This window comes from Phaethon lepturus, unplaced genomic scaffold, assembly GCF_000687285.1.
Source record: "Phaethon lepturus isolate BGI_N335 unplaced genomic scaffold, ASM68728v1 scaffold34192, whole genome shotgun sequence".
NCBI classification, from domain to species: domain Eukaryota; kingdom Metazoa; phylum Chordata; class Aves; order Phaethontiformes; family Phaethontidae; genus Phaethon; species Phaethon lepturus.
In genome coordinates, this window is record NW_010523173.1 from 3,419 (window position 1) to 26,854 (window position 23,436).

General features: G+C 48.8%; 3 protein-coding genes across 4 annotated transcripts in view; 1 reads left to right on the forward strand and 2 right to left on the reverse strand.

Moving 5' to 3' along the window:
• PHB2 (prohibitin 2) overlaps positions 1 to 2,305 on the forward strand; it is a gene marked incomplete at its 5' end in the record, with an annotated part of 5,672 nt that extends 3,367 nt beyond the window's left edge. Inside the window, 4 exons of the mRNA XM_010282047.1 lie at positions 1 to 44; positions 606 to 682; positions 903 to 908; positions 1,734 to 2,305. The exon at positions 1 to 44 is cut by the window's left edge and continues 31 nt beyond it. Of these exons, the coding sequence (XP_010280349.1) occupies positions 1 to 44; positions 606 to 682; positions 903 to 908; positions 1,734 to 1,767 (161 nt within the window). The remainder of the gene's footprint in view (positions 45 to 605; positions 683 to 902; positions 909 to 1,733) is intronic.
• A 4,274-nt stretch (positions 2,306 to 6,579) lies between these two features.
• Positions 6,580 to 21,467, reverse strand: PTPN6 (protein tyrosine phosphatase, non-receptor type 6). 2 transcript variants are annotated; one of them, XM_010282046.1, is made up of 15 exons: positions 16,524 to 16,864; positions 16,137 to 16,259; positions 15,640 to 15,834; positions 12,341 to 12,563; positions 11,528 to 11,644; positions 11,249 to 11,362; positions 10,739 to 10,835; positions 10,260 to 10,339; positions 10,019 to 10,168; positions 9,775 to 9,906; positions 9,347 to 9,501; positions 8,983 to 9,050; positions 8,439 to 8,590; positions 7,433 to 7,530; positions 6,580 to 7,311 (listed from the first exon to the last, which is right to left on the reverse strand). In XM_010282046.1, the coding sequence occupies exons 1-15, from the start codon at positions 16,529 to 16,531 to the stop codon at positions 7,203 to 7,205; spliced, it is 1,821 nt and encodes a 606-aa protein (XP_010280348.1). In that variant the 5' UTR covers positions 16,532 to 16,864; the 3' UTR covers positions 6,580 to 7,202. The 2 variants fall into 2 exon arrangements, with proteins under 2 accessions (XP_010280348.1, XP_010280347.1); XM_010282045.1 differs by lacking the exon at positions 16,524 to 16,864 and adding an exon at positions 21,454 to 21,467 and having other exon boundaries at positions 6,941 to 7,311.
• A 413-nt stretch (positions 21,468 to 21,880) lies between these two features.
• On the reverse strand, positions 21,881 to 23,423 carry LOC104616888 (chromosome unknown open reading frame, human C12orf57). Its single transcript, XM_010282048.1, has 3 exons — positions 23,249 to 23,423; positions 22,958 to 23,159; positions 21,881 to 22,010 (listed from the first exon to the last, which is right to left on the reverse strand). The coding sequence occupies exons 1-3, from the start codon at positions 23,373 to 23,375 to the stop codon at positions 21,881 to 21,883; spliced, it is 459 nt and encodes a 152-aa protein (XP_010280350.1). The 5' UTR covers positions 23,376 to 23,423.
• Between the last annotated feature and the right edge of the window lie 13 nt (positions 23,424 to 23,436).

Here is a 23,436-nt window from a genome sequence, read left to right on the forward strand (position 1 = left end):
TCAAGCTACGTAAGATCCGAGCTGCTCAAAACATCTCAAAAACGGTGAGCAATGAGGCACAGAATTTCCTTCATCCTTTTGCAGCCCTTGAGCTGTCCTCCCAGCCCAGTGGCCACATGATGAATTTAAGGCGAATGTGACCTGCCCTGTCCTGATTTTTGTTCCTGCCCAGCCCTTTTCTGCACAAGTAGAGCTTAAAGATCTAGCTTGCAATGATCAGTAATTAGATGTGAGGTTAGGAATTGATGCCCTCCACATGACAAGGCCAGATCCACATCAGATTCCATCACCCACACTCAGCTGCAGCCACCAAAAGCTCCTGGTTTCCTGCAGGCTGAGAAAAGGGAACAGGTATGTGTGGGATCAAAGGTCTGTCTGACAGGGAGACAGAATGAGCACTTCTTTTAGAAAGTCTGATGGCGCTGGGATGGGAACTCGGGAAGTTACAGAGTTGTTTTGGGGAATTATCTTGATTTAACTGAGATCTTAAGGGAGTAAAACAAAAGTGGTGTATCTGGAGGGGGAGATAGATTCTTTATTAGTGTTATTCCTCCATGTGCATTTATACTTCTTTCTGCCATCTCTGTAATGTATGTCTTTTTCAGATTGCTGGCTCACAAAACCGTGTGTATCTCACAGCAGATAACTTGGTACTGAACCTGCAGGATGAGGCCTTCACCAGGTAAAGGGACCAGATGGCTGGATTTATCTGCACCCTACCTGTGAAGCTGGTCCCTTTTCTGGAGCTCTCAGGATCTTTTCCCTGAGAGGAGCCTGATGCCAGGGGACACAGCCATGTAGGGAGCAGGCTTACTGTGGAAATTGAGTTTTTTGTTAAATCTAATCAATTTACTCTTGTTTTTCTTTCCACCTCCCACCCTTTACTGCATCTCCTGACACAGAGGAAGGTAAGGCACTGTTTATTTTGATCCTTTTATTAGCACTTGGAACAAGGGTGTTGATGTTTGCCTGGTACCTGGGATGTTTCTGGCTTGGGCCTTTCTGGCCACAGGAAGTTTATTCCATCTCTACCTCAGTTCCCATTTGTGATGTGAAGCTGGAAGCCTTCCTTGCAGGGGCCACACAAACATCTACATCAAGTAGGAGATAGTAATTGGAGGGGTGTGTGTGTCCCATAAGGAATCTTGTGTGGGGAAGGCAGGAGTAACTGAGTAGTGTCCTCTGATCCATCCTGTGTGTACAGGGCATCCTGCATTTATGGCAAAGAGGGCTTTCAGAAGGCAGTTAGGTGATCGTAGGAATTTGTGTTGATCTGGGGTAATGATCTCTAGGATAGATGCTCTTGTTACTCTCCAAAGGTTTCCAGCCCATGTTAGAAAAACCCATTCCCTGCTTTCAGAACTGGCAGGAAGTTTGGTGGCTTTCCCTAACCTGTCCAGTGTTTACTGGACAAGGCAGCACCAGCTGAACTAATAGCATGCAGCTAAAAGCTTAGCTTTCTTAGAACCAAGAAAGGAAGCTAAAGCCAAAGCTGGTTTGTTTTCTGTGGGATCTCTGATTGTAAGATCCTTCTTCCTTACCTCTGACTAGATTCTGTCTTGAATAAGAATATCCCAGATGGCTTAAGGGGCTTTCAAAAAGTACCTAGTGGGAAAGACTTGAAGTCCAGACACTTTGGGTGTGACACCCCACCCCCCAAATCTGTAGTGAGGGTCTGGTTCAGCTTTGCTTGTGCTTTCTGGACTAATGATTCACTTCTGTCTCCCTTTCAGTGACAGTCTCCTACTCAAACAAGGGAAGAAATGAAAGAAACTAAAGCCTCCTAGAACCACCACCGGTGCTGACCAGCAGGGTATGAGCAAGGAACTTTGAACTTCCTCCACTAGAATTGTTTACCCTCACGTTGAAGTTGTTAATCCAGTAGCCAGATTTGGTTCCTATGCCCCTGCTTCATCTGTGGTGATCCAGTTATGGGATTGGGCTCTGCCACTAGGCAGCTGCAATCCCTCTCTCACCCCATCAGATAAATTTGGGGAGGGTGCAAGGGTACTTACTGGTATTAACCCATGTGGATATAGTGATTCACCTCTAATCTTCATTAATTTTTAGATTTCTGTAGGGTAAAATGAGAAAATTTTTATTTTTGGCCAAGCAAGGGAGTTATGCTGCCATCAGCACCAGGCTTTTTTTCTCTTATGTTTTGTTTCTCTTTCACTCTTGATCCCAAGAGAACGTGGGACTGAATTCAGGAAAATGTCATTCATTGGGTGCCTGTCACTGCTGGAATATCTATTTGTGTCACTGTCTGCTCAGTGATTCTTTCAAACATTTGTAAAAATTAAAACCCCCCAAATTCATACTTTGTCTGAGTGTGCTTAGTGCCAGAAAAAGAGGTTGTTTTGCATAGGGGGGAGGTAGAACAGAGGTTTTATTTGGTTGAAGGCAGAACCAAGATGTTGTGGGGAAAGGAGCAAGGGAAATGGCCTTTTGTTCACTGAGAAATCACAGGTTGGGAGAGAATGAGCAGGTGTGGATGCTCATACAGCTGCATGGGTGACCAGGGCCAGTTTCTTAGCTGTCTATAGATAACTAGAGTTGAGTATAGATTTAGCTGCTTTTCCGTGTCACAGCAGTATTACATACTGTGTCCTGACCTCCACTGTTACACCTTGTTTTTTTTCCCCGTGCTTTCCTGGCCAAAAGTATAGGAGAAATCTTCCTCCACTGACTAAGCTTTCTTCTGTGCTTCAGTTTCCAAGGCAAAATCTTGTCTGCTTCAGGGGCTAGCTTTTCCCCTGTCTCACTGGGCTGACCTATGCTAGATTTAGGACTTGGAGATTTCACAGAATCATAGAATTGTAAAATAACCTGAGTTGGAAGGGACTGACAAGGATCATCTTGTCCAACTCCTCACTGCCCCCAGGACAACCTAAAAGTTGAACCATCAGTAAGAGCATTGTCTAAATGCATCTTGAGCACAGACAGGCTTGACTGCTTCCCTGGGGAGCTTGACCAGCCTCTCGGTGAAGAACTTTTTCCTGATACCCAATTTGAACTTCCCCTGATGCAGCTTTAAGCCATTACCTTGTGTCCTGTTGTGGTACACCAAAGAGAAGAGATAGCACCTCCCTCTGCTTCCCCTCATGAGGAAGTTGTAGACAGCAGTGAGGTCAGCCCTCAGTCTCTTAAGCTGAACAAACCTAGTATACTCAGCTGCTCCTCATAAGCCATGCCCTCTTGCACCATCTTTGTTGCCTTCCTTTGGACACATACGTTTGTATCCTTCTTACATTGTGGAGCCCAAAACTGCACACAGTACTCAAGGTGAGGCTGGACCAATGCTGAGTATAGTGGGACCATTGCTTCTTTTGACCAGTTAACTATACTGTGCCTAACGCACCCCAGGATAACATTGGCGCTTTTGCCTGCCAGGGCAAGTTATTGACTCGTAGAGCTCATCATCAACTAAAATGCCCCGATCCCTTTCTGCAGGGCTGCACTCCAGCCTCTTGTCCCCTGGTCTATATGTACATCCAGGATTACGCCATTCCAGGTGCAGAATCTGACATTTTTTCCTGTTAAACTTCATATGGTTGGTGATTTCCCAGCATGTTAATCTATCAAGATGTCTCTGTAAATCTTCTGTCCCCTCAAGGGAATCAACGGCTGCTCCTAATTTAGTATTGTCAACAAGCTTAGTGTGTACTCAGCTCCTCTGTCTAGGTCGTTGATAAAAGCTTTGAAGAGAACTGGCCCTAAAATTGAGGCCTGGGGAACACCACAAGTGACTGGCCACCAGCTAGATGCTACCCTGTTTACTGCAAGTCTTTGAGCTTGACCCATCAGCCAATTGTTCACCCATTGTATTGTGTGCATGTCTAGCTGTATGCTGGACATCGTCCAGAAAGATATTGTGAGAGACAGTATCAAAAGGTTTGCTAAAATCCAAAATAACCTACATCTGCTGCCTTCCCGCTGTACACTAGGCAGGTAATCTTGTCATGAAAGATTATTAAGTTAGTCAGGCATGACTTTCCCTTCATGAACCCATGCTGGCTTTGACTGACTGCATTGTCTTTCAAGTCTTTTTCAAGAACTCTCAGAATAATCTCCATAATTTTACCAGGCACCAGAGTGAAAATGACAGGCCTGTAATTACCAGGGTCTTCTTTCTTTCCCTTTTTGAAAACTGGGATGACATTTGCCAGCTTCTAGCCAACTGGGACCTCTCCAGATTCCCAAGACCATTGATCAGTAACAGAGAGAGGTCTCGCACTAACATTGGCCAACTCTTCAGTACCCTGGGATGAATCCCACTAGGCCCCAGAGACTTGTGTGCATTCCATTGCAACAGCAAATCCCATGCGAGTTCAAAATCAGCTATGAGCTTATCACACTCCCAGTTGTGGTCCTTCAACCCACATGCTCCTGAACCAGTTGCTGAACTCAGAAAGGATGGGATTGCTGCTGTGGCATTGCTTCTTCCTTTGCTTGCTTGAGGCAGAGTTTGCAGCTAAGAAGGGGCAGAATACCCCGTAGTACGCACAGAATGGCACATGGCACTCATCCTTGGTGCTGCGATTTGTCCCTCATATAAGTCTGCCTGTTGTCTAGATGTAGGGTGAAGCTGTTTTTTCTCACAGGATGAATTCTTTCATCTTGGAAGTGCATTATTGCTGTACCTGTGCTGTGCAGCATTGGCTTAGGGAACACTATTCTCTGTCTTAGCATGGCTGAAATCACTACAGCATCCATAGAGCTTGTCCACTCCTTTGTACGCTGTCCAACCTTGCCTTGACTCTGTATGCATTTGGCACTAGATCAAAGCAGGAAACTTAGCTGAAGTTGGTGAAATCATCCTGCCCATCATCCTGCAACTGCCTTGCTCATGGGGTTCCTGCTCCCTCCTGCAAAATGCGTGAGTGTGGCCATGTCCTCTGGAAGGAGGCATGGTTACAAGGATGTAGTGCCTGCTTCCAGCTGGTTTGTACAGACTGGTAGCTGCTTCACCTTGCCAGCTCCCAGGCAGGTACGTCACCTTGCAGGCTCATTGGCTGTTGGCCACTGTATTCCAAGCTACATGGAGGTAGCTACATGGAGTTCTAGGTACGCCGCCCTCCTCTTTTCTGCCCCTTCCCTCATCTGGATTTGTGTTCTAAACTAACTGAGAGGAGAGCACCCAGTTTTAGGGTCCCCATGCCAAAGCAAGGAATGATTACAGCTGGACTTTTAAAGTGCTCAGTGTAGTCCTGTGTCAGACAGCTGATAACAATTGATTGTGCAGGTCCCTCAATGCCACTGTCTTCCCACATGGGACCTAGATGTGGCTCAGACCAGATGAAATTCCCTGTCCCATATTTCCAAGCATTCTTGGTCTGAGTCCTTTGTGACCTAGCTCAGACTTTTCCCTATGTGGGACTGAGCTCTTCCTGCCATCAGCTCTAACCAGGTCCTAGTCCAGGACACCTGAGCCATCTTCTCCTTTTATCAAATGCCCACAGCCTAAGCAGTACTTCTGCCTGTAAATTAAGGATTCCTCAGCACGTTCTCTGCAATCTAGGCCAACTGACACAGAAAGGTTCAGGTCTGCACTCTTTAGCTGTGGCTTTATCCAGACTCTCTTAGCGTTCTTCCAAATGGTTCCTGGGTACAGTTCACAGGCTGAGGCTTAGTTTTAACTGGCAAGACTTTAAAAACCATGTTGAGTCCTATTCTAACACCACCAAGCATAGGCTCCAGTGCTAAGGAATGCTCTCTGGCATTCACAGAATGATACAAATAGTGGTGGGAAGGGACCTGTGGAGGTCTTTAGTCCAGGCTGCTGCTGCAAGTGGCACTATTAGCAGGACTAGGTCAGACCAGCTGTGGCTTTGTCCATTCAAGCATTGAAAACCTGCAAGGACAGAGTTCCCCCTCTGAGCATCTGTTGGAATGCTGTCTGATAAAAACAGCATTAGTGTTCAACCTGAACCTCCCAGACTGCAATTTGGGACTATTGCTTCTGGTTTTATCATCTGCCACCATCATCATCTTCATACCACCCCTCTGTGTAGATGAGAGTAGCTTAACCTTCAGCCTCCTCTTTATCAGACTAAACAATCCAACTTCTTTAGCCCCTCCGTGTAGGTGACTGACTAGTATCTGTGAAGTCTGTGGCCATGTTCTGGTCTACCTTCTCCATAAAGATTAAGTTTTGTTTCTACCGAGTGGTACCTAGGAAGGAGCAGTCAGGCAAGCGGCCCTTACAACTTACCCTCCAGCTCAGATTGGATACTACCAAAGACAGATGAGACAGATGACAAAATGACTAATGATTTGGAGGCATGAGGACGACTTTTCCAAATACCAAAATTTAAGTGCAAAAGCCTGCATCTGAGTTTGTCACAGCTAACTTTCTGTGCTCTGCTCACTCTACCTGACGACTACCAATGCTCAAGTCTCACAGCAAGGAGCCACCATAATCGGTCACAGCTTCTGTTCAGGAGTCTGAAGGCTGCAGGAAGTCATGAAAACTAAGCTACAGTAATTCTTGTAAGTCTTTGCAGGATGCAAGTGAAGCCAGCTCTACAACTACACTCAAGGAGAAATTATAGAAAAAACTTTTGTGACTCAGCATTCAAACAAATACACTTTATTTACAAACAAAGGAGAAATCATAGCCATCATATCAAATTCTGGTATATTTACAGCATCCAATCAAAGGATCAAGTAGAAAAGGGATCATAAGGCAGAGGGTTGGTATTAAGGCAAGAGGCAGTTTCCTGTTGAATTGCAGAGGACCTGAGCTGAAACTGTCCAAAAACTCCACACTTTAAAAGATGAGGCTTCAGGGAACACTAACAGGCTAAGCTCTAACTCACAGCAGTGGGCAGAGATGTAGCTCCTTTAAAGAGCTTCCTTAGCTCTTCCTGAAGAAGTCCACTGGAGCTGACACAGCAGAGGTGAGTGTGGGCCCCAGTGCTTAGAGAGCAAGGGAAAGAAGGGGTGTGATTTTTTTTCCTGTTAATGAATGATGAAGGGGCAGCAGGAGACTTTGCAGGCCTGCACAGGCAAGGGACAAAGAAGTTGGCCAGCTGAGCTGGAAAGCAGTCTGGTTCAGGGCACTGAAAGGTGGCGTGGAAGGGAAAGGAAGGCCTACTTCCAGTCCAAAAGCAAGGAATGTGAGACAGGCCAGCCTGGACATGTGCTCCAGTCCTGCACCCCAGGTTCAAAACCCCCATGGGGCTACCTAAAACGAATGCTTATTTTTTCTTTAGTGAGCCTTTCAGCTTCTTCTCTAAGGAGCGCTGTTTCTGCACCTTCTCCTCCTTTTTCCCTAAGTTCTCATAAACTGTTGACTCCTCTTTCTGCCTGTAAGACCAAGGAAAAACAAGGGGAAAAGTGAGCAAGAGGAAAAAGCCAGCTAAGCCAAGCAGGGAGACTATTGCCAGAGGCGGGCATAGCTGGGCCTCTGGTTTAAGTGAGCTCTTACTTGGAGGATTTTCGTGAAGCCTTGGCATGCACATTCCTCACTGCAGGGGGGTAGGCAATGTTCCCATACTCAGACTCGTTCAGCTTGCCTTTCTGAGACTACAGGAGAGAAAAACCAAGCTGAGAAGAGTGTCGTCTGGGAGAAGCAATATGAGGCATCATGAAGAGTTCTGGCTGTTTAACCATGCTTCATGCTAGGATCTCTGTGGATCTTGGTGAAATTGCTGAAGGCCTCAGGCTCAGTGCACTCTGCCTGCTTCTGTCACAGAGGTGAGCAGCAGCAGCTTGCCTTTCTGAGACTACAGGAGAGAAAAACCAAGCTGAGAAGAGTGTCGTCTGGGAGAAGCAATATGAGGCATCATGAAGAGTTCTGGCTGTTTAACCATGCTTCATGCTAGGATCTCTGTGGATCTTGGTGAAATTGCTGAAGGCCTCAGGCTCAGTGCACTCTGCCTGCTTCTGTCACAGAGGTGAGCAGCAGGAAAAGTGGGGCAACAAATTTCTGGAGGCACTGGAATGCCTGGGAGTGCCACGTGTCAGCTAAAGAATACCAAACAGATAGCAGCAGCTAATGGATGCTGCCAGAGGCAACAAGGGGAGATAAAAGATGCCATTTATCAGCTAGTAGGAGAAAATCCTTTCCACAAGGGCTTGGGAGGCAACTGCAGAACCAGGGTGGGAAGGACAAAGAGGAAAGGAGAGGGCAAAGTCTGCCTGTCTTACTTTCAGTTTGTAACAAAACAGCACTTGGTGGAGGCATGATATAGAACTTAGTTGAAATAACTGCATTAAAACTTACAGCAGTTCAGAAGGGGTTGGTGCTTGAGCCGCTAATGTTGTCCCCTGAATTTTAAAGGAACAGGGACTCAAATCTTGGTGCACCATTGTAGTCTGTGTAGGTCCCAGTGCTAGCTTAAAGCTTGGGAAACAGAGCACTTGGGCTCAGAGCCAGCACCATGCAGGGCCTAGACTCACAGGACAGGAAAGTATAGAGTCCCCATTCTCACCTGGATAATTTCCAGCTTTTTCTTGGTCGTCTCTATGAACTGGCAGATGGCCATGTAGATGAACTTGTACTGGGCCTCTGTCTGCACCATCCCTGAGCGTTGGGCCCTCACCATCTGGATGGTCTTCTGGATGTCAATATCACAGTCCAGCCCTAGCAAGGGGCACCAGAAATGCTTATGGACGTGTTCACTGAGCCCCCCGCTCCCAATTCTCCACTGAAAGCAGTCACAGTGGAGGTCATTCAAGAAGCTTCCACCTCCCTCCATACACATTACTCCTGTATGGGCCTCCTATCCCTCCTTCTTGCTCAGCATCGTCCAAGTCTGGCCCTGGAGGAAGAGTCCAAGCTCAGGGAAGGCTGAAGCCATAGTAAGTGCAGAGATCCAGCAGCTGCCACATAGCAAGGACAGCACAACCTTCTCAGGGCTGTGGCAGGATCTCTCCCGCTTATACCTGACAGTTTTCATCCCTTGCATCTGGACTTAAGGGCACAGCCCTACTGGATGGGCCAATTCACTTCAAGACACTTTGGGGTCCTCTTACCCTTGGTGGAGATTGTTTCCACTATCATATCAATGACAATGATAGTCCCAGTGCGGCCAATCCCAGCACTGCAAGAAAAGGACAAGCAGGGGTCAGAGCAATACAGTTCCTGAAACAAAATGCAGCTGCTTCTGAGGAAGGATGCAGCACTTGGTAGCAGCTGTTCAGGAACACCACAAAAGAGTCGAGGATTCAACAGGCAGCAGAGTTTGGTTTGGGGGCAAAGAAGAAAAAGCAAATACTGGGGCTGGCATAAACTTCAGTCACAAGTCCCGGGGAACAGCTGGTGCAGGAGGACAGATGTTCTACACCTTACCCTATATAAAGGATGGAGAATGCTTCAGACCCCAGTCTCTGTACCAACCTGCAATGCACCAGAATAGGCCCTGCATCTGGGATGCTCTCCTGCTTCTGGTTTATTTGGTCAAGGAAGCTGAGCACTCCTCCTGGCTCGCTAGGTACACCGTGGTCAGGCCAGCTCAGGTACTGATAGTGCCAGATCTCACGCACAGCCTTACCCTGATAATAACAAAACATCTTACTGGTAAAACTGCAATCCAGGCCTATCCCTGGCCCAAGGAGAGGTGGGTCTGAAGCCAGAGGGAATCTCTGTCTCTTGCGCACTTCTTGGTGATTCCAACAGTGTGATTCCAGCCCAAACCAAGTGGGAACAGCAACCCCAAGAAAATACAACAGCAGCAGCACCACAGCACCCAGCAGTTCCCAGCCTTAGACATGCAGTGACCGTTAGACCCATGGGCTCCATGACAGCCCTCAACCAGGCACACTCACGTTATCTGTTGGACACACACAGAGGTGTCGGAGTTTGTACTCCAACGCATCATGCTCCCCAGCGTTCTCCACAAGGTAGGGACCATATTCCTTCATGCTGCCCACCTCTGGCCAGTAAGGCACACATTTGTTCTGTGTGGGCAGAGAGGGCAGGGTAAGGATGGGCAGAAGGCAAGAAAGAGAGAAAGAGCAGAGCAGTGGTTGAAAAGAGGGCAGCTCTGAGACACTACAAAATACTACTTACCCGCCCTTTTTCTACCTCCCGTGTGGTCATCACAATAATGCGTGTGTTCTCCTGCCACACCATTTGCCAGAAGTCATTGACTGTGGCATCCAGGCAACCCTGGCTAGCGATGTAGGTCTTGGTGCACTCATCTGGGCTGATCAGGTTGTTCTGAATGTGGACAGGGCAAGATCAGGATAGTTGCAGGAGCAGGCAGGCCCTCCCCCATTTTGGGCATCCAGACATCTTTCAAGAGTCTCACCTTGACATAGTTAGCATTGATATAGTCAGACCCAGGGATATTTGGGTCCCTTCCTTGGAGGATGACTCTGGAGTGATCAACTGGGGATGCAGCAAAAGAATAAACAGAACAATGAGATACTCTGTGCCCAGCCACATGAAGCTCCTTTGCTGCCCACACCACGTCATTCATGTTACCCAGTGCATGCAGCATGCCCCATATTTTCGTCTCTCCTTTTCTCTGGGGTCAGACCAATCTCACCCCCTCCTCCCATCACTCCTATGATGGACCATGAGAAGCTAAAGAGTCTGATGCAACCCTTCCTCCTTCCTTCAAGGACATGAAGAGGCTGTGACCTCTCATCAGCTCTTAAATTCTCAATGCTGCACACCTTGTAGCCAGCTCTGGAGGGTTACAAGGGCTGAGGGAGGGACAGGGATGACTGGGACAGCTCTTCACTGCCTGTCTCTTTTGTTTTTGTTATAGCGGAGAAGACTCACAGGGCAAGATGTTCTTGTATCGGTTCTTGCTCTTGTTTTCAGGTCTCTGACCCTCATGACGGTCAAACAGGTGCTTGGCTTCCTGTTTTTGCAGACTCTGAGAGCAGAAGAGACAACAGTCATCGCAAGGTCACAATGTATGACAGGGGAGGTGGGCACTCAGAGGAACAGTGGTGATCCTGGGGACACATGGGCATGCTTGTGAGGGAGCAGAGAAGTGAAAAGCAAACCTAGACTTGAAAAATACGAGGTTCATACCCTTATTGTCTTGGTGACTCATTTTCCCAACCATGAAAAAGCACATTTCTACTTCACTGGGTTCACTTAAAGATGATACTCACTCCCCAGAGGAAAAGGTTCCAAACAAACTTCTTTCAGAGATAAATTGACAAGAATTTACAAGACATCAGAGAAGCTTGTATCCAGGAAGAAATCGGGGATGGAGAATGAGATGATGGTGCACAGGAACTTTCCAAAAAGCCAGAATAATGTCCTGCAACAGTTTCTTACATCAAATTCCTCCCAGAATCCAGCCTTGGACGTCTCCTCAGATACACTCTTCTTGTTCAGTTCCTGCACTCTATTCTCAATGTCAGCAGCATTCACCCTCGTAGCATAGTAGGGCTGGGGATGAGAAAACACAATGGGTTGGCACAAGAGAGAGATGCTGCTGGAGAGCAAAGTCCCTTCTGTGTGCTATGGAGAAAAGGAGGAGGGACACAAAGCAGAAACAAACAGCAAGTGGGTCCCTCCAAAGGATTCCTAAGAAATCGAGGAAATGGGATTTACCTGCTTCAGGTACACAAAGGAGCCAGACACCTCCTCAATTCCAGTCTTCTTGAAGTGCTCCACAAGATCTGCCAAGCTGTCAAACATTTCAGCACCTCCAACTGTGTAGCGTCCATTCTAAATGGAGGAAGAATGTGTAACGTCCCACTCATAACATTCCTATAGACAAAGCTGATAATGCTCAGGGAAAAGGTAATGCTGGGATGCAAAGCCATAGGCACCACACTGTGCCATCTAGAAAAGCATTTCCTCTGGCAGGGAGGTCAAATGGTAGTTTGCCCTGAGAAGACTAAGTTCATAGCATGGTGAACTGACTCTTGTTCTCCATGGATGGAAGCCCAGAGAAGGTATATTGCCCTCAGCTCTCTAAGGTCAGTTGCTTTCTGTCCTAGAAATGTCCTTCCACTCTCTGTATCATCCCACATGAAAGACATAGGAGAACTTGTGACAGCCAGGTTGGTAACATCCTTCAGACTAAGTGTGGAGGCCTTGCAGATGCCCCTCCTCCTCCTCCAAGAGCTTTTAATTCTTTTGATGAACTCGTAATTAGATTGTGAATCCTTCTCTCTCTTTCACCACGAACTCCCAGTACTGGAGTTCTCGGTCACACTGAGCCCTGCTTCCTCCCATGTCTGAGCACCATGGTCACCCAAGCTGGGGTGAGGACATAAGGAACCTGCAAGGTGACAGCACTTTGATCCAAATTCAGAAACAGTGCTGGTGGTAATCAAGCTGACAGGGCCCATGCTTTTGAGGACATGATGAGCAGACACCTCATCCATTCCTTTTCTTTTTGCTCTCCCAACTGCTCACCTCACACATGATCTTGATGTGCGTGACTTTGAGCCGAGCCCCAGAGGCACTGGTTGCCCCAGCTGGTGGACCATCAGACCCAGGTTTAAGCTGGTCAGTGATGACAGACAAGACAAAATCCCCAGGTTTGCTGAGGCTCTCCCGCACCAAGAAGGTCCAAGGGGTGGCTTTGGCCTGGAGAAGTGACTCAGCTGCAGAGCCTGACAGATGCCCATGGTACCACCTAGGAAAAAACCAAGAGGGTCAGAAGAGAAGTGGAGACGCAGGTAAATGAATTCCCTTGAGCTGATGAGTGAAGGGCAGCACCACGGGGGAAGGGTGAGGGAGGGAGAAAGGAAGGGAGAGACAGAAGGGAGGGAAAGAGGGAAGGAAACCAAGGGAGGAGCAGGATCTTGGGAAAAACATGAGAGACTGAAAAAAGTAGAGAGCTGGCTAGAAAAGGAAAGGGCAAAGGATGAGGTGGAGGTAGAAGGGACCTGGGGAGCAGAATGCTGGTACCAGAGGACACAGTAGGAAAGCACCAAGTGTGATCCAGTTGTGATACACAAGTACAGGTAAGCAATGCTTGCTGGCTTGAAGACCAGTTGGGGGAGGGTAGCCTGTGGGTGTCAGCACCTCCTATAGCATTATTGGGATCCTAGCATTACTGCTGCAGGGTGCTTTGGAAACTCAAACAACAGGGAAACAAAAAGTAACCCCCACTAAGTCAGAAACTCTCCCATCAAATTTAGCAGCATCCAGATGGCTGTGTTGAGATCAGATCCAGTAAAGAACCATGCCAACAACCCCTCTTTCTGAAACTCAGTCACCTCTACAATCAAAAGATAATTCCCATTCTCTGGGCACATCACACTGAAGCTATCAGCCTAGCCATGGGATTGAACACCAGGAGCCACCTGGAGACCATATTCCGCTCCTGGTACTTATCATGGTTGTTGATCCGTGTGCACATTCCTGTCCTCAGTGCAAACACCCAGTCAGCAGCTCCTTCTCTCAGCACAAGGTGAGGAGCATCCCAAATGGCACAGCTGCTGCCAAGCCCTTTCCCACCTACAAAAGTCTCTGGGAGGGGGTGTACCTGCCTGGTGGGATATCACTGCACTGTGCACTGTGGGTACCAGTGATAAACACCAGAAGTAGGCTGAGAGATAGGACAGCCCTGGCCTACCTAGGCCAAGAGCTCTCCTACTACAGGGATCTTGGCCCTGCAGAAACCCCAGATGTGAGCCAGGTTGTCTCTGTGCAAATCCTGTAGTTCCTCATGCGTGTCCCAAGCTCCACAGTCTCTTTGGACCACACCAGAAGGTCCTGGGGGGCACTGCTGAGCTGCCAAGTTCATGCAGAACATGCAGAAGGCCATGTTTACTGCAGCTTTGTCCTGGTTCCACAAAACTCACTTGGAAGCTGGAGCTAGGGATCCAAATTAAAGAGAGCTCAGAGCTGTGAGGTGCTCTGGGCACTAGGAAATGCTCTGAATCATCCCACTCCTCCCAGTACCCATTTTCTGGTGGAGCCTTTACTGAGTCTGGACACATCTCAGCCCAGGGGCCACCACAGCTCTGGTGCTCCTGCCCCGGCCCCAGCTCCTCCCCTCCTTCCCAGCTCAGTGTCAGGATTGGGTGCCCTTCTGCTCCAGCAAGGATGGGCTTGGTTCAAGCAGGTCCCTCTGGGCCTGGGACATCCCCATATCCAGCTGGAGCCATGTGCTGGGCTCTGTGTTCAGGCCCCTGCCTTTGCAGCATGGCTGCTGTGCCAGCCGGAGGCTGTGTTCACTGCAGCTCTGTCCCACTTCCACAGAGCTGCCTCAGCAGCTAGAGACACGGCCATTTTGTCCATCTCCCTGTGAAAAGCAGGTAGCTGTTGCATCAGACTGACTTGCAATGCCCCTACCGGCTCCCACTTGTTGCAGGTACCGCAACAAGCACCAGAGACGCTCCGTACGTCACTGCACGCACTGCCTTCAAGGCCAGGCAGACACTTAGATGAGCCAGTGTAGTTAGAGCTGTGGGAGCAGGTTTGCTGCCCACAGAGCAGCTAACAGTGGAGGCCTGGGGTGGTACTGGTGCCTATGGTGAACTTTGCATTGTTAGGGCTATCTGTTCGCAAGAATTGAAGTGGAGTTTGGGAGGCCATGCCCCAGTCACAGAAACAGCCGGGGCATTTATCCACCGCTGTATCTGGCCAGACCAACATATTTCGCCTAGGAACCATTTTGACAGCAAGAAGTGGCAGGCAGGTGTTGTGCCTTGGCAAGTAAATTTTGTTGATCCTGACCTCGTGCACTGCAAGAAATAGCTGGTGACTTCCATTGCACGGCAGTCATTATTTTCTGATCCTAATCCCAAAGAAGGGTTCAGCCACCGTGTGCCAGTGCTCAGCTGCCCCCCCGGGAATGGCTGACCCCTCCTGCTCAAAGAGATCTCCAGGCCTCTCCTCCACGGGTAGGAAGGGGTTAATAGGTCCTGTTCCCCCCTCCCTTCCCCCAGTACAGCCCAGCTCTTCAAAGCCACGTGATGGAAAATCACTTGGGGAGAGAGTGAGAGGAGCTTTCGTAAGAGCCTGGCGGGGGGAGAAGTTTCCAACCGCAGGGAGGAAGGGAGGAAACTGCAGGGCCACAACCCAACCGCCTGGAGTTGAGCGGACAGCCAGCATGCAGACACTGGCCCCTCTGCAGCCTGACCCCAACGTACCCAGGTGCGTTGCCCAGGGCATCTTTGCTCCCTGTCTCCAGGTACATGAAGAGGACCTGTCTGTCCCAGAGCATGGCGCGACTGCTCCCTGAGCTGCATCAAAAAGTCTGAAAGCACAACGCGAGGGCAAAACCACTTGATTTGATTTAGGAACCTGGTGTCAGAGACATATGCAAAGCAGGGACAGGAAGGAGACTAAGCAGGCGAGGAATAGGAGGGGAACATGGTCCAGTTCTCAGCTACGTGAGTCACCCAGGCCCAGAATAACCAAGGAGGTATGGGGCAAGGCTGAGGGCATAATATGTCACTCTATGGACTGCTGCAGACCCACAACTAACACCACAACCTATGCTTTTAGGAACAGTGTATAATTAGCAAAGGCAACAGGAAACCAGAAGTAAAAATAGAGCCCCATTAGGTCTGTTGTGATGGCTCACGGTATGTCCAGCTGTTCCTGGGGATGCTGCCCCCATGGAAGCATAGGAGGGTAAGAGAGGCCGGAGGCACTTTTTGCAGGGTTTGCCCTGCAGATGCAGGCAGGACAGAAAGACCACGAAACACAGAAGAGGTCTCATCACAGACACACCAGCTGCTTTGCTTTCTCTGTACCTCTCTGTAGTGGGGTCGGAACAGTTGAGCGGGTATCGCAAGTCAATGATGGTTCCATCTTTGTCCTGCAGTGAGCCCTGTTGCTGCGTGTAGTACTCCACCAGTTCTGACAAGGTGGCAAACTTCTCCCCTCCATACAGGTCATAGAAATCCCCAGTATTCTGAATGCGGATGTGGGTTACCTGGTCACCAACCCTGTGGGATGACAGCAGCCCAGTGAGGTGGTTAGAAAAGAGGCAGAAAATATTCTGCATTACCTCCTGCCATGGAACCAGAGCAAACCATCCCAGTGAAAGGATATGAGTGGAAACAGAAACTACTGGGACAACTTGAAGGACGGTCTAGAAGATGCTGGGAAGCTCAGGTCCTTTTACAGCTTGGAAAAAACTCAAAGGAATAAGGACAGGATGAAGAAGATGCCATAGGACATGTGAGTATCTCAGCATTCTTGCGTGTGTAACCCTGGAAAGACAGAACTTGGGGTCCAAGTTACTTACCGAACTGAAAGAGAAAAATCCCCCTGATTCTTCCGACTGGGTCTTGCCAGAAAGCTGCCATGGACACCTCGTCCCTTCAGTAAGGCCTCAGCTTCCAGCCCACTCAGGTCACGGTGAAACCACCTAGCAGAGGAGATGAAAACAAGACCAGGTGAATAAAAAAGCCCAGGCAATATTGTGGAGACTTGTACAGTGAAGAATGGTCCTCAGTCAGCATCCCTAGAGTTACAGGTGACAGCCAGCAGCAGCATCCCTTCCTATCTGATAACTCCCCCAGCCTCTGAAAGGTTTCCATTGAGATACAGCTTCCAGCATGATCCCCCCTCTGATCTGTCCTACTTTCCTGGTCCCCCTCCCCACATACTCACACTCCGCAGCCCCTCTTACCTCACCATCGTGGAGGGCGAAAGAAGAGGGGGCCAAGTGGCTACCACCAAAGCAACTCAAAAAACACAGAGGAAAAATCACTTTGCGCTGGTGAGAAAAGGGAAGTCGGAGGTCTGTGCTGGAGCACCCAATGCCAAGCTGTTTCTGTGCCTCTTGGGAGCTGGCCATGTATCTCTCCTGGCGTCTATCGTCAGTCCATTCAGACCCTCTCCATCCACCTGTTTTGGGATACGTGTGTTGATCTCTGTCCCTCTGCGCAGTGCTGTGGGGCACAGGCAGGCACAAGCCCATGCGCAGCTGGGCACGCGCGGCTCCAGGAACCGGAAGCGCTCTGAGCCATCAACTCCCCAGCCCCAAGCTGCTTTGCACACACTTCTGCTTCTCCTTTTGTGACTTTCTTCCCCATCCCCCCTATTATTTTTGGGTCCCTCTCTTTTTTCACACCAGGGTTGACTCTACGAGTGCATCTTGGGTCCCGGCCGTGATCACAAAATTCAGTTCTGCATGTCCTTTGTTCCCCTTCTTTCCCAAAAGGCCCAGAGGCATGAGTGCTCCCCACCCTCAAGTCCTTGCCGTGCATGCCAAGGGGACCACAGTTGCCTGGGGTCACCGACACACATGCAAGGCTGAAGCAGGCAGCACATGCATTGAGCAATGAAGCACCCTACTGCAGGTCTGACTGCCCAGCCACTCAGCTTGGCTCTGCTGGGGTGCCCTCAGCTACCCAGCTGAAACCTCCATACTCGGGCTTGCTGATGAGCCCTCTGGGCAGGTAAGTATCCTACGTGCTCTGCGCAGCCACGGGGGAATCTGTGCAAACCCAGAGCTGCAGACTTTGAGTTCGAGGCTAACACTCTAAGCACAGCATGGCGCTCCTGAGAACAGCCTGCTGGGGGATGCAACGGACACGAGCATTAGTAGCTCAAAAGGGATGGTGTGGGAGGTGGTGTTGAAGCAGCCCAGAAAAGCAGGCAGAGAGCAGGGCAAACAGCTATGACCTGCAGTGGTCCCACACAGGACCATGAGCACCATTAGCCTAGTTCCTTCAAGATCCCAGTACAGCATACAGAGGCCAACATTGTCAACCTGGACAACCAAATACAAAGAAGGAAAACTAACTATTTCCAGTTACCTAGCCACTTCCAGCTACGCACCATGGCTGCCCTTTTCCATACCACTGGTTTCAAAGTCTGCAGGTCTCATGAAAGAACAGGAGCTAAGCAGTGGCCAAAGAAGGCAATACACCTGGCAAAGGAGCCTGAATCTTTCCTGCAGCCATCTCAGCTACCCTGTGTGGTAGTATGGGCAGCAGGAGCAGCAGAAGTCTTGCCCATTTCAGGTATCAGCGCTGCATACTTCCCTACACACCACCAGACTGGGAAATCCTGCAAAGCTGAACAGGCTGCTAGCAATGACTGAGACAAAACTTGTGGCCAAGACAGAAACTAAAACCAAAGGGAAGTATAGGAGAGATGAGTAGTAAGCTAAACTTCATTGCTAGAGAGTCAGCCCAGGCACCTACAACAGCTTCCTTTGAAATACTTCTAGTTTCACACACATGATGAGCTGGGATGTGGTGAGCTGCAGGGTCCAGATGTACTGTCTTAAAACTGATATTAAAAAAAAGGAGACTTTAAAGGACTGTGGTTTAAGGGAAGAAATTCTACACAAAATTCTAGAAGTTGCATCTAAAAAACTGCACCTAAATCCAAGCCAATCTAACACTAGCATAGGAAAGAAATATTGTTTAGTGGTAGGACAGAAATGACAGGAACTTCTGGGCAGAAGTCCCAAAAGAGAATTCCTAGTATCAAAAGAACATTAGCTTATGTAGGGTTGATATGAAGTTACGGCAGACAAAAATAAAACCTAGGCATCCCTACCCCTTATGAACTGTCTGAAGCAGAAAATCTGTCTGAGGAAACGAACATTAGTGGGACACAGGGGAACAGGGAAAGAACAAGGTAGCAAAGAGTCCAGATCAGAATAGAAGAGGCAAGTTAGCACTAGACCCATGTAATTTAGTATCCTCCAGTATGACAAACAGCATGCAGTGTAACCCACACATCAGTATTTGTGTGGATACAAATCCCAAATCATGTTGCTTTCAGCTCAGGAAAGGACTGGATGCACACAGCCACCTTGGTGTCTTTGATCTGGACCACCTAATTAAAAACAAGCAATGAGGTGTTCCTGCTGGTAAGGGAGGGAAATATCACAGCAGAGAAGCCAATTTGTTGGTATCTTTGAGGTTTCTCTCCTGAATGGCTGCAGCATGCTAACAGCAGACTATAATTGAGCTGCTAAAATACTTTCTTAACATAATTAACAGGTCAAGAGATTTCACCAGAGAGACTACTCTTATGCTGCTGTTTGGCTTTCAGTACAACACAGATGGTAGAACCTCATCTTGTAAATCCTTTGTGGACCCAAGCCACAGCTAGCACAGGAACAAATTTAGAGAAGATAAATGAAATAAATAGCTAATTAAAAGACACCCACATCTGGACTGCTGTAAAAAGCCCACTGAGAAACTGGACAGAATCCAGCATACAGCCACTAAAGCAGTGAGGAGCCTGGAGCACAGCAGAAATGGAGGAAGCTGGGTTAGTTCAGCTTGGAGAAAAGATGCTTAAGGAGGGATTTAACAGCTGTCTGAGACTACCTAGAGGGGGACTGGGGCCTTTAGAGCCATATTCTTTGTGAGACACAGCAAAGGGAGAAGAGGCAACAGGTGTACCTTGCAGCAAGGGAAATTCTGATTAGGTATCAGGAAAAATTGCACACACACTCTCCCCCAAGGGCAGTTCAGCAATTGCCACAGGTCTCCAGAGAGGCTGGGGAATCTCCCGTCTTGGAGATGTTCAGGATTCACCTAAAACAAGGCCCTGAGCAACCTGATCTAGCTTTGGGGTTAGCTCTGCTGTGAGCAGGGGGTTGGACTAGGTGATCCAGAGATCAAAACAGTAGTCAAAGGAAGGGTAGAGAAAGAGGTTTCACATGGAGTTTCTTTCTGTACTCCCTAAGCCTCTATTTGCAGCTACTTGTGGAGTCAACCATCAAATCCATAACAAATTTAGCATCCTTTGGCAAGGAGTTTCACTGCCTAGCTACAGAAACACCCTCTCCTTTGGCTTGCTTATAACCTGCTCCCTGCCTCATTTTTATTAACAGCTTGTTGTTGTAAAGAAAGAATAATCAACAACTGACTCCTATTCACCCCCTCCAAGCTGCTCATGATACAGACCCGGGATGTCCACACCCTTCCTCAGCTCTTTGCCAGGCTGAAGACTCCAACCCTATTTAGGTGTTCTTCATACAGAGCTTTTATACGCCTCTGATCACTTTTGCTGTCTGTCTCTGAGATGTTTCCAACTCTCTTGTATTGTTCTGGAGTGTCACAGAACTGCAGTGTTCAAGACGCTGGTGAGACATGGACATAGATATATAGACACAGTGATGATTCCTGCTATTTATTCACCACAACTAAGCATTAAGCTAACAATTGCATGGACTTATATATGATCTCAGTCTTACTCCAGAGTGGTTACGATTAGTTCACAGTTCATTGTTTTATATGTAAATTTTGAATTATTTTTCTCTGTGAACATTGTTTTACATATGCCTATTTTATATTTCATCTGCTGTTCTATTGCCCACTCATTCACTATCATAAGGTCCTTCTGCAATTATTCACAGTCATCTCCCACCTTATTATCCTGAATAACTTTCTACCATCAGCCAATTTTCTCACCTCACTGTACAAGCTCTATTTCCAGGTCATTTGAGAATATACTGAACAGTGTGTATTTCAGGTTAGATCCCTGTGATCTTGTCACTGGTGACTTCCCTTCACTGTAAAAACTGGATGTTTATTCCCACCTTCCATTTCCTATATTCTACTAATTCTTTACCCAAGAAAAACATTATCTTCGTTCTTATGCCGTGACTTAAGCCTTATTTAGACTTTGATGAGACAACCTTGTAAAATAATTTTTTTAGAAATCCAAGGACCTTTATCAGCCAGACTTGCCTTACCCACAAGCTTGCTAAGTCCCTCAAAAGCTCCAGTTTTACAAGACAGGATTTGCCTTTACAAAAGCAGACACTGACTCACTCTTTAATATCACACTCATTGCTCTCTGTCATACTGTCTACCCTCTTGCCCAGATAGCAACTTCATTGTTCTGTGCTTCCCCCATATTTGGGGGATCTCATCTGAAGCCCCTTTTGAGGATCAGCATTGCATTTGTTACATCTAATTCTCAGCACTGAGATGACTTTAGACAGGAGGTTTTGTTGTTTTGCACAGAACTGCATCATAGTTCAGTTGTTAGCGCAGAGTGAAGGCCACTTGGGCTTGGGGAATGGGTAGATGGACCATCTTCCTGTGTTTTGCCCAAGCCAGATGCTCTCTGTCAGGCTGCGGGACCCCAAGACAGTGCTGGACCATCATGGTTGCCCAGATCCTTACCATGGAGTAATGCTAGTGCGAATCCCATTTCCTTACACCATGACACTGCTGTTCCCAGCGCAGAGCACCCGTTTGGACTGATGGTGAAGGTTTTATGTCCTACTGTTCCATAAAGGGATAGAAAGACTGTAGCAAATCAAGAAGTAACGAGAATGTAAAAGGTCAGCCACCTGACCTCTCTGTACAAAAACACTCAGAGATGCTGCAGCTGTGGGGCTGGCAGAGGAACAGTAGCTGACTGGGCATTGCAAACCCTGCTTGCTCTTTGTCAAAGTGAGAAGGAGCAATGGTAACAGAAATAAACAACCTAAAACACCATGAACTCTAGCTGTCCTGTAGCTCCCATTAGAAGGTGGGGTTTTTTGCCTTCTGTGCCCAAAACCTACTGCCAGTATTTTTATTTTTCTCACCAATAAATCTTGTTTTCTTCCCCTGACTAGCACTCACAGCACTCACCCACAGGATGGCATCAGGATCTCAACTCTCAGATCCTCACTGATGGGGGACTGACAGCAGCTGGTGGACAAAGTACCACAGCCCTTAACCAGAGGCTCCTATTAAAGAAAATAAAGCAATACTGGAATTACCAAGACAGTATCTTGAGACGGACTCGGGAAAGAGACCAACGACCTTCACAGAGGCGGGCTGGACGTTCACGGCCGCAGTGAGTGCCACAGCTCTGGAGGAACAGCTGGCAGCGCGTGGGTGCTGCAGCACCTCCCGTGACTCACCTGTGTCTGATCCACACAGGCACAGTCCTGAACTCCACCTGCCCTAGGCGGACTAAGAAGGTATCTCCAGGTCAGGCAAACCACAGGCCTCAAGCAGAGGGCTTAATTTTCACCATTTGCAAAGCACTTCCTGGGCTGTAGTTAATGAATAATTAGAGGGGTGGGGGAAGGCCAAGGCCAAGCTGGGAGAGGTAGATGGAGACGGAAGGGATTGACTGCTCTTCCTGCCTCCTATCCATGAAGCGCACGCCCTCACTGGCTACATTCCTGCCTGGTTTGTAACTGAAAGGCACAGGAGGCAAAACTGGACGCAGCGCTCTCACACCTGGCTCACAGCTCCCTGCTCTCCTAGGCTTGGCTTCATCACCCCCAGCCCTGCCACCCTGGCGCACATTACCCTCCCCAAAAGGCCTCAGCACTTCCAAGGACAACAGGCACACAAGGCAGGAGGCTACAAGCAGAAACCTCTGATGTCCCTTCATTTGAATCAAGTCAGAAACACAAAATGTCCACTGGAGCCAGGGGGCTCTGCTAGGTCTGTCTCTCTTTGGTCCCAGAAGACGTGAGATAGAATCATATGTTGTTCTAATCCAGGCTGCAGCCAAACGGGGTAGGCCCAACCTCCCACACCATCCTGGTCCCTGCTGCATCTCTCTGCTGCCTTTTTCATTAGGGCTAACACGTTTGATGGCCCATTCAACCAGAAAACAATGCAGCCACCGGCACTGGTGGCAGGACTTAGCTGCACTGACCCTGCTGGCGACAGGGATCTCAGGCCATTTATGGCGCTTGCTGAACAGCACTAGATTGTGTTTAGGGACACATTACCTAGTGTGCTTCAAGTAGCACATTTGCAAATGCTTGGTCTTAAACAGGTCTTACTGCCTACTGAAATGTTAAAAAAAAAGGTCACTCTAGGGCTTCACACTAAGCCTTGCATAAACAATTACCTTTATGCAGAACTTGGTACATACTGAGCCCCTCAAAACACTAGCACAGGTTTCATCAGGCATGCGGTGGGCGCTGCTGTAACTGCCTCTGCGCGAGGAAGAAGCATCTGTGCCTGAGGAGTACTGCTGAGCTCACGTTCATGCACAAAACAAGAGCATTTTCAAGACATTTTTTTATTCACAAGCAGACACACAAGCAGGCACAAAACATCCCGTTTCTTTCAGGTCAGCGCCTCCCTTCTTCAAGTGCTCCATTCCCAGGGCTGACAGGACCCGCACCTTGGAAGGAAGGCACCAGCCAGAGCACCACGACCCGGCGGAGCTGGAGAGGTCCATGGTCTCAGGAGGTTGCCACCCCGCCGGTACCGCGGCGGCAGTGTCATGGGCGGCAGGAACATGGCCTTCAGCTTGCCCGACATGCTGGCGATCTCCGGGTCCTGCGACTCGTAGGACTTGATCAGCCGGGCGAACTTCAGGACCCCTGCAAGACAGCGGGTGGGAAGGAGACACCCGCCCGCCGCCGCCGCCTCGGCGGGCCCGGAGCTCCCCGCCTGGGGGGGGGCAAACCACCCCCTTCGCCGTCGTTGCTGAAGCCGTAGGCTTTGATCACGTCTTGCTGGATCTGGGTGGCCACGGGCAGGAGGAACTGCAGCATCTTGCCCATGTCGTTGCATGCGTTATCTCGAGCCTCCTCCATGCGCTGCGCGTTCTCGGGCACCCCGAAGGCCTTGATCACCTCCGCCAGTACCGCTGCGGGA

Excerpts from the sequence above, each read along its gene's own strand:
- PTPN6 (XM_010282045.1), bottom strand. Across the intron at positions 10,836-11,248 it reads GATTCTGGGAGGAATTTGAT|AGTCTGCAAAAACAGGAAGC; the intron begins GTAAGAAACTGT and ends TTCTGCTCTCAG. Across the intron at positions 8,591-8,982 it reads GGAAACAATCTCCACCAAGG|GGCTGGACTGTGATATTGAC; the intron begins GTAAGAGGACCC and ends GCCCCTTGCTAG.
- LOC104616888 (XM_010282048.1), bottom strand. The coding sequence starts at position 23,375 with ATGGAGGAGGCTCGAGATAACGCATGCAACGACATGGGCAAGATGCTG. Across the intron at positions 23,160-23,248 it reads CAGCAACGACGGCGAAGGGG|GGGTCCTGAAGTTCGCCCGG; the intron begins GTGGTTTGCCCC and ends GCTGTCTTGCAG. Across the intron at positions 22,011-22,957 it reads GCTGGTGCCTTCCTTCCAAG|TTACAAACCAGGCAGGAATG; the intron begins GTGCGGGTCCTG and ends TGTGCCTTTCAG.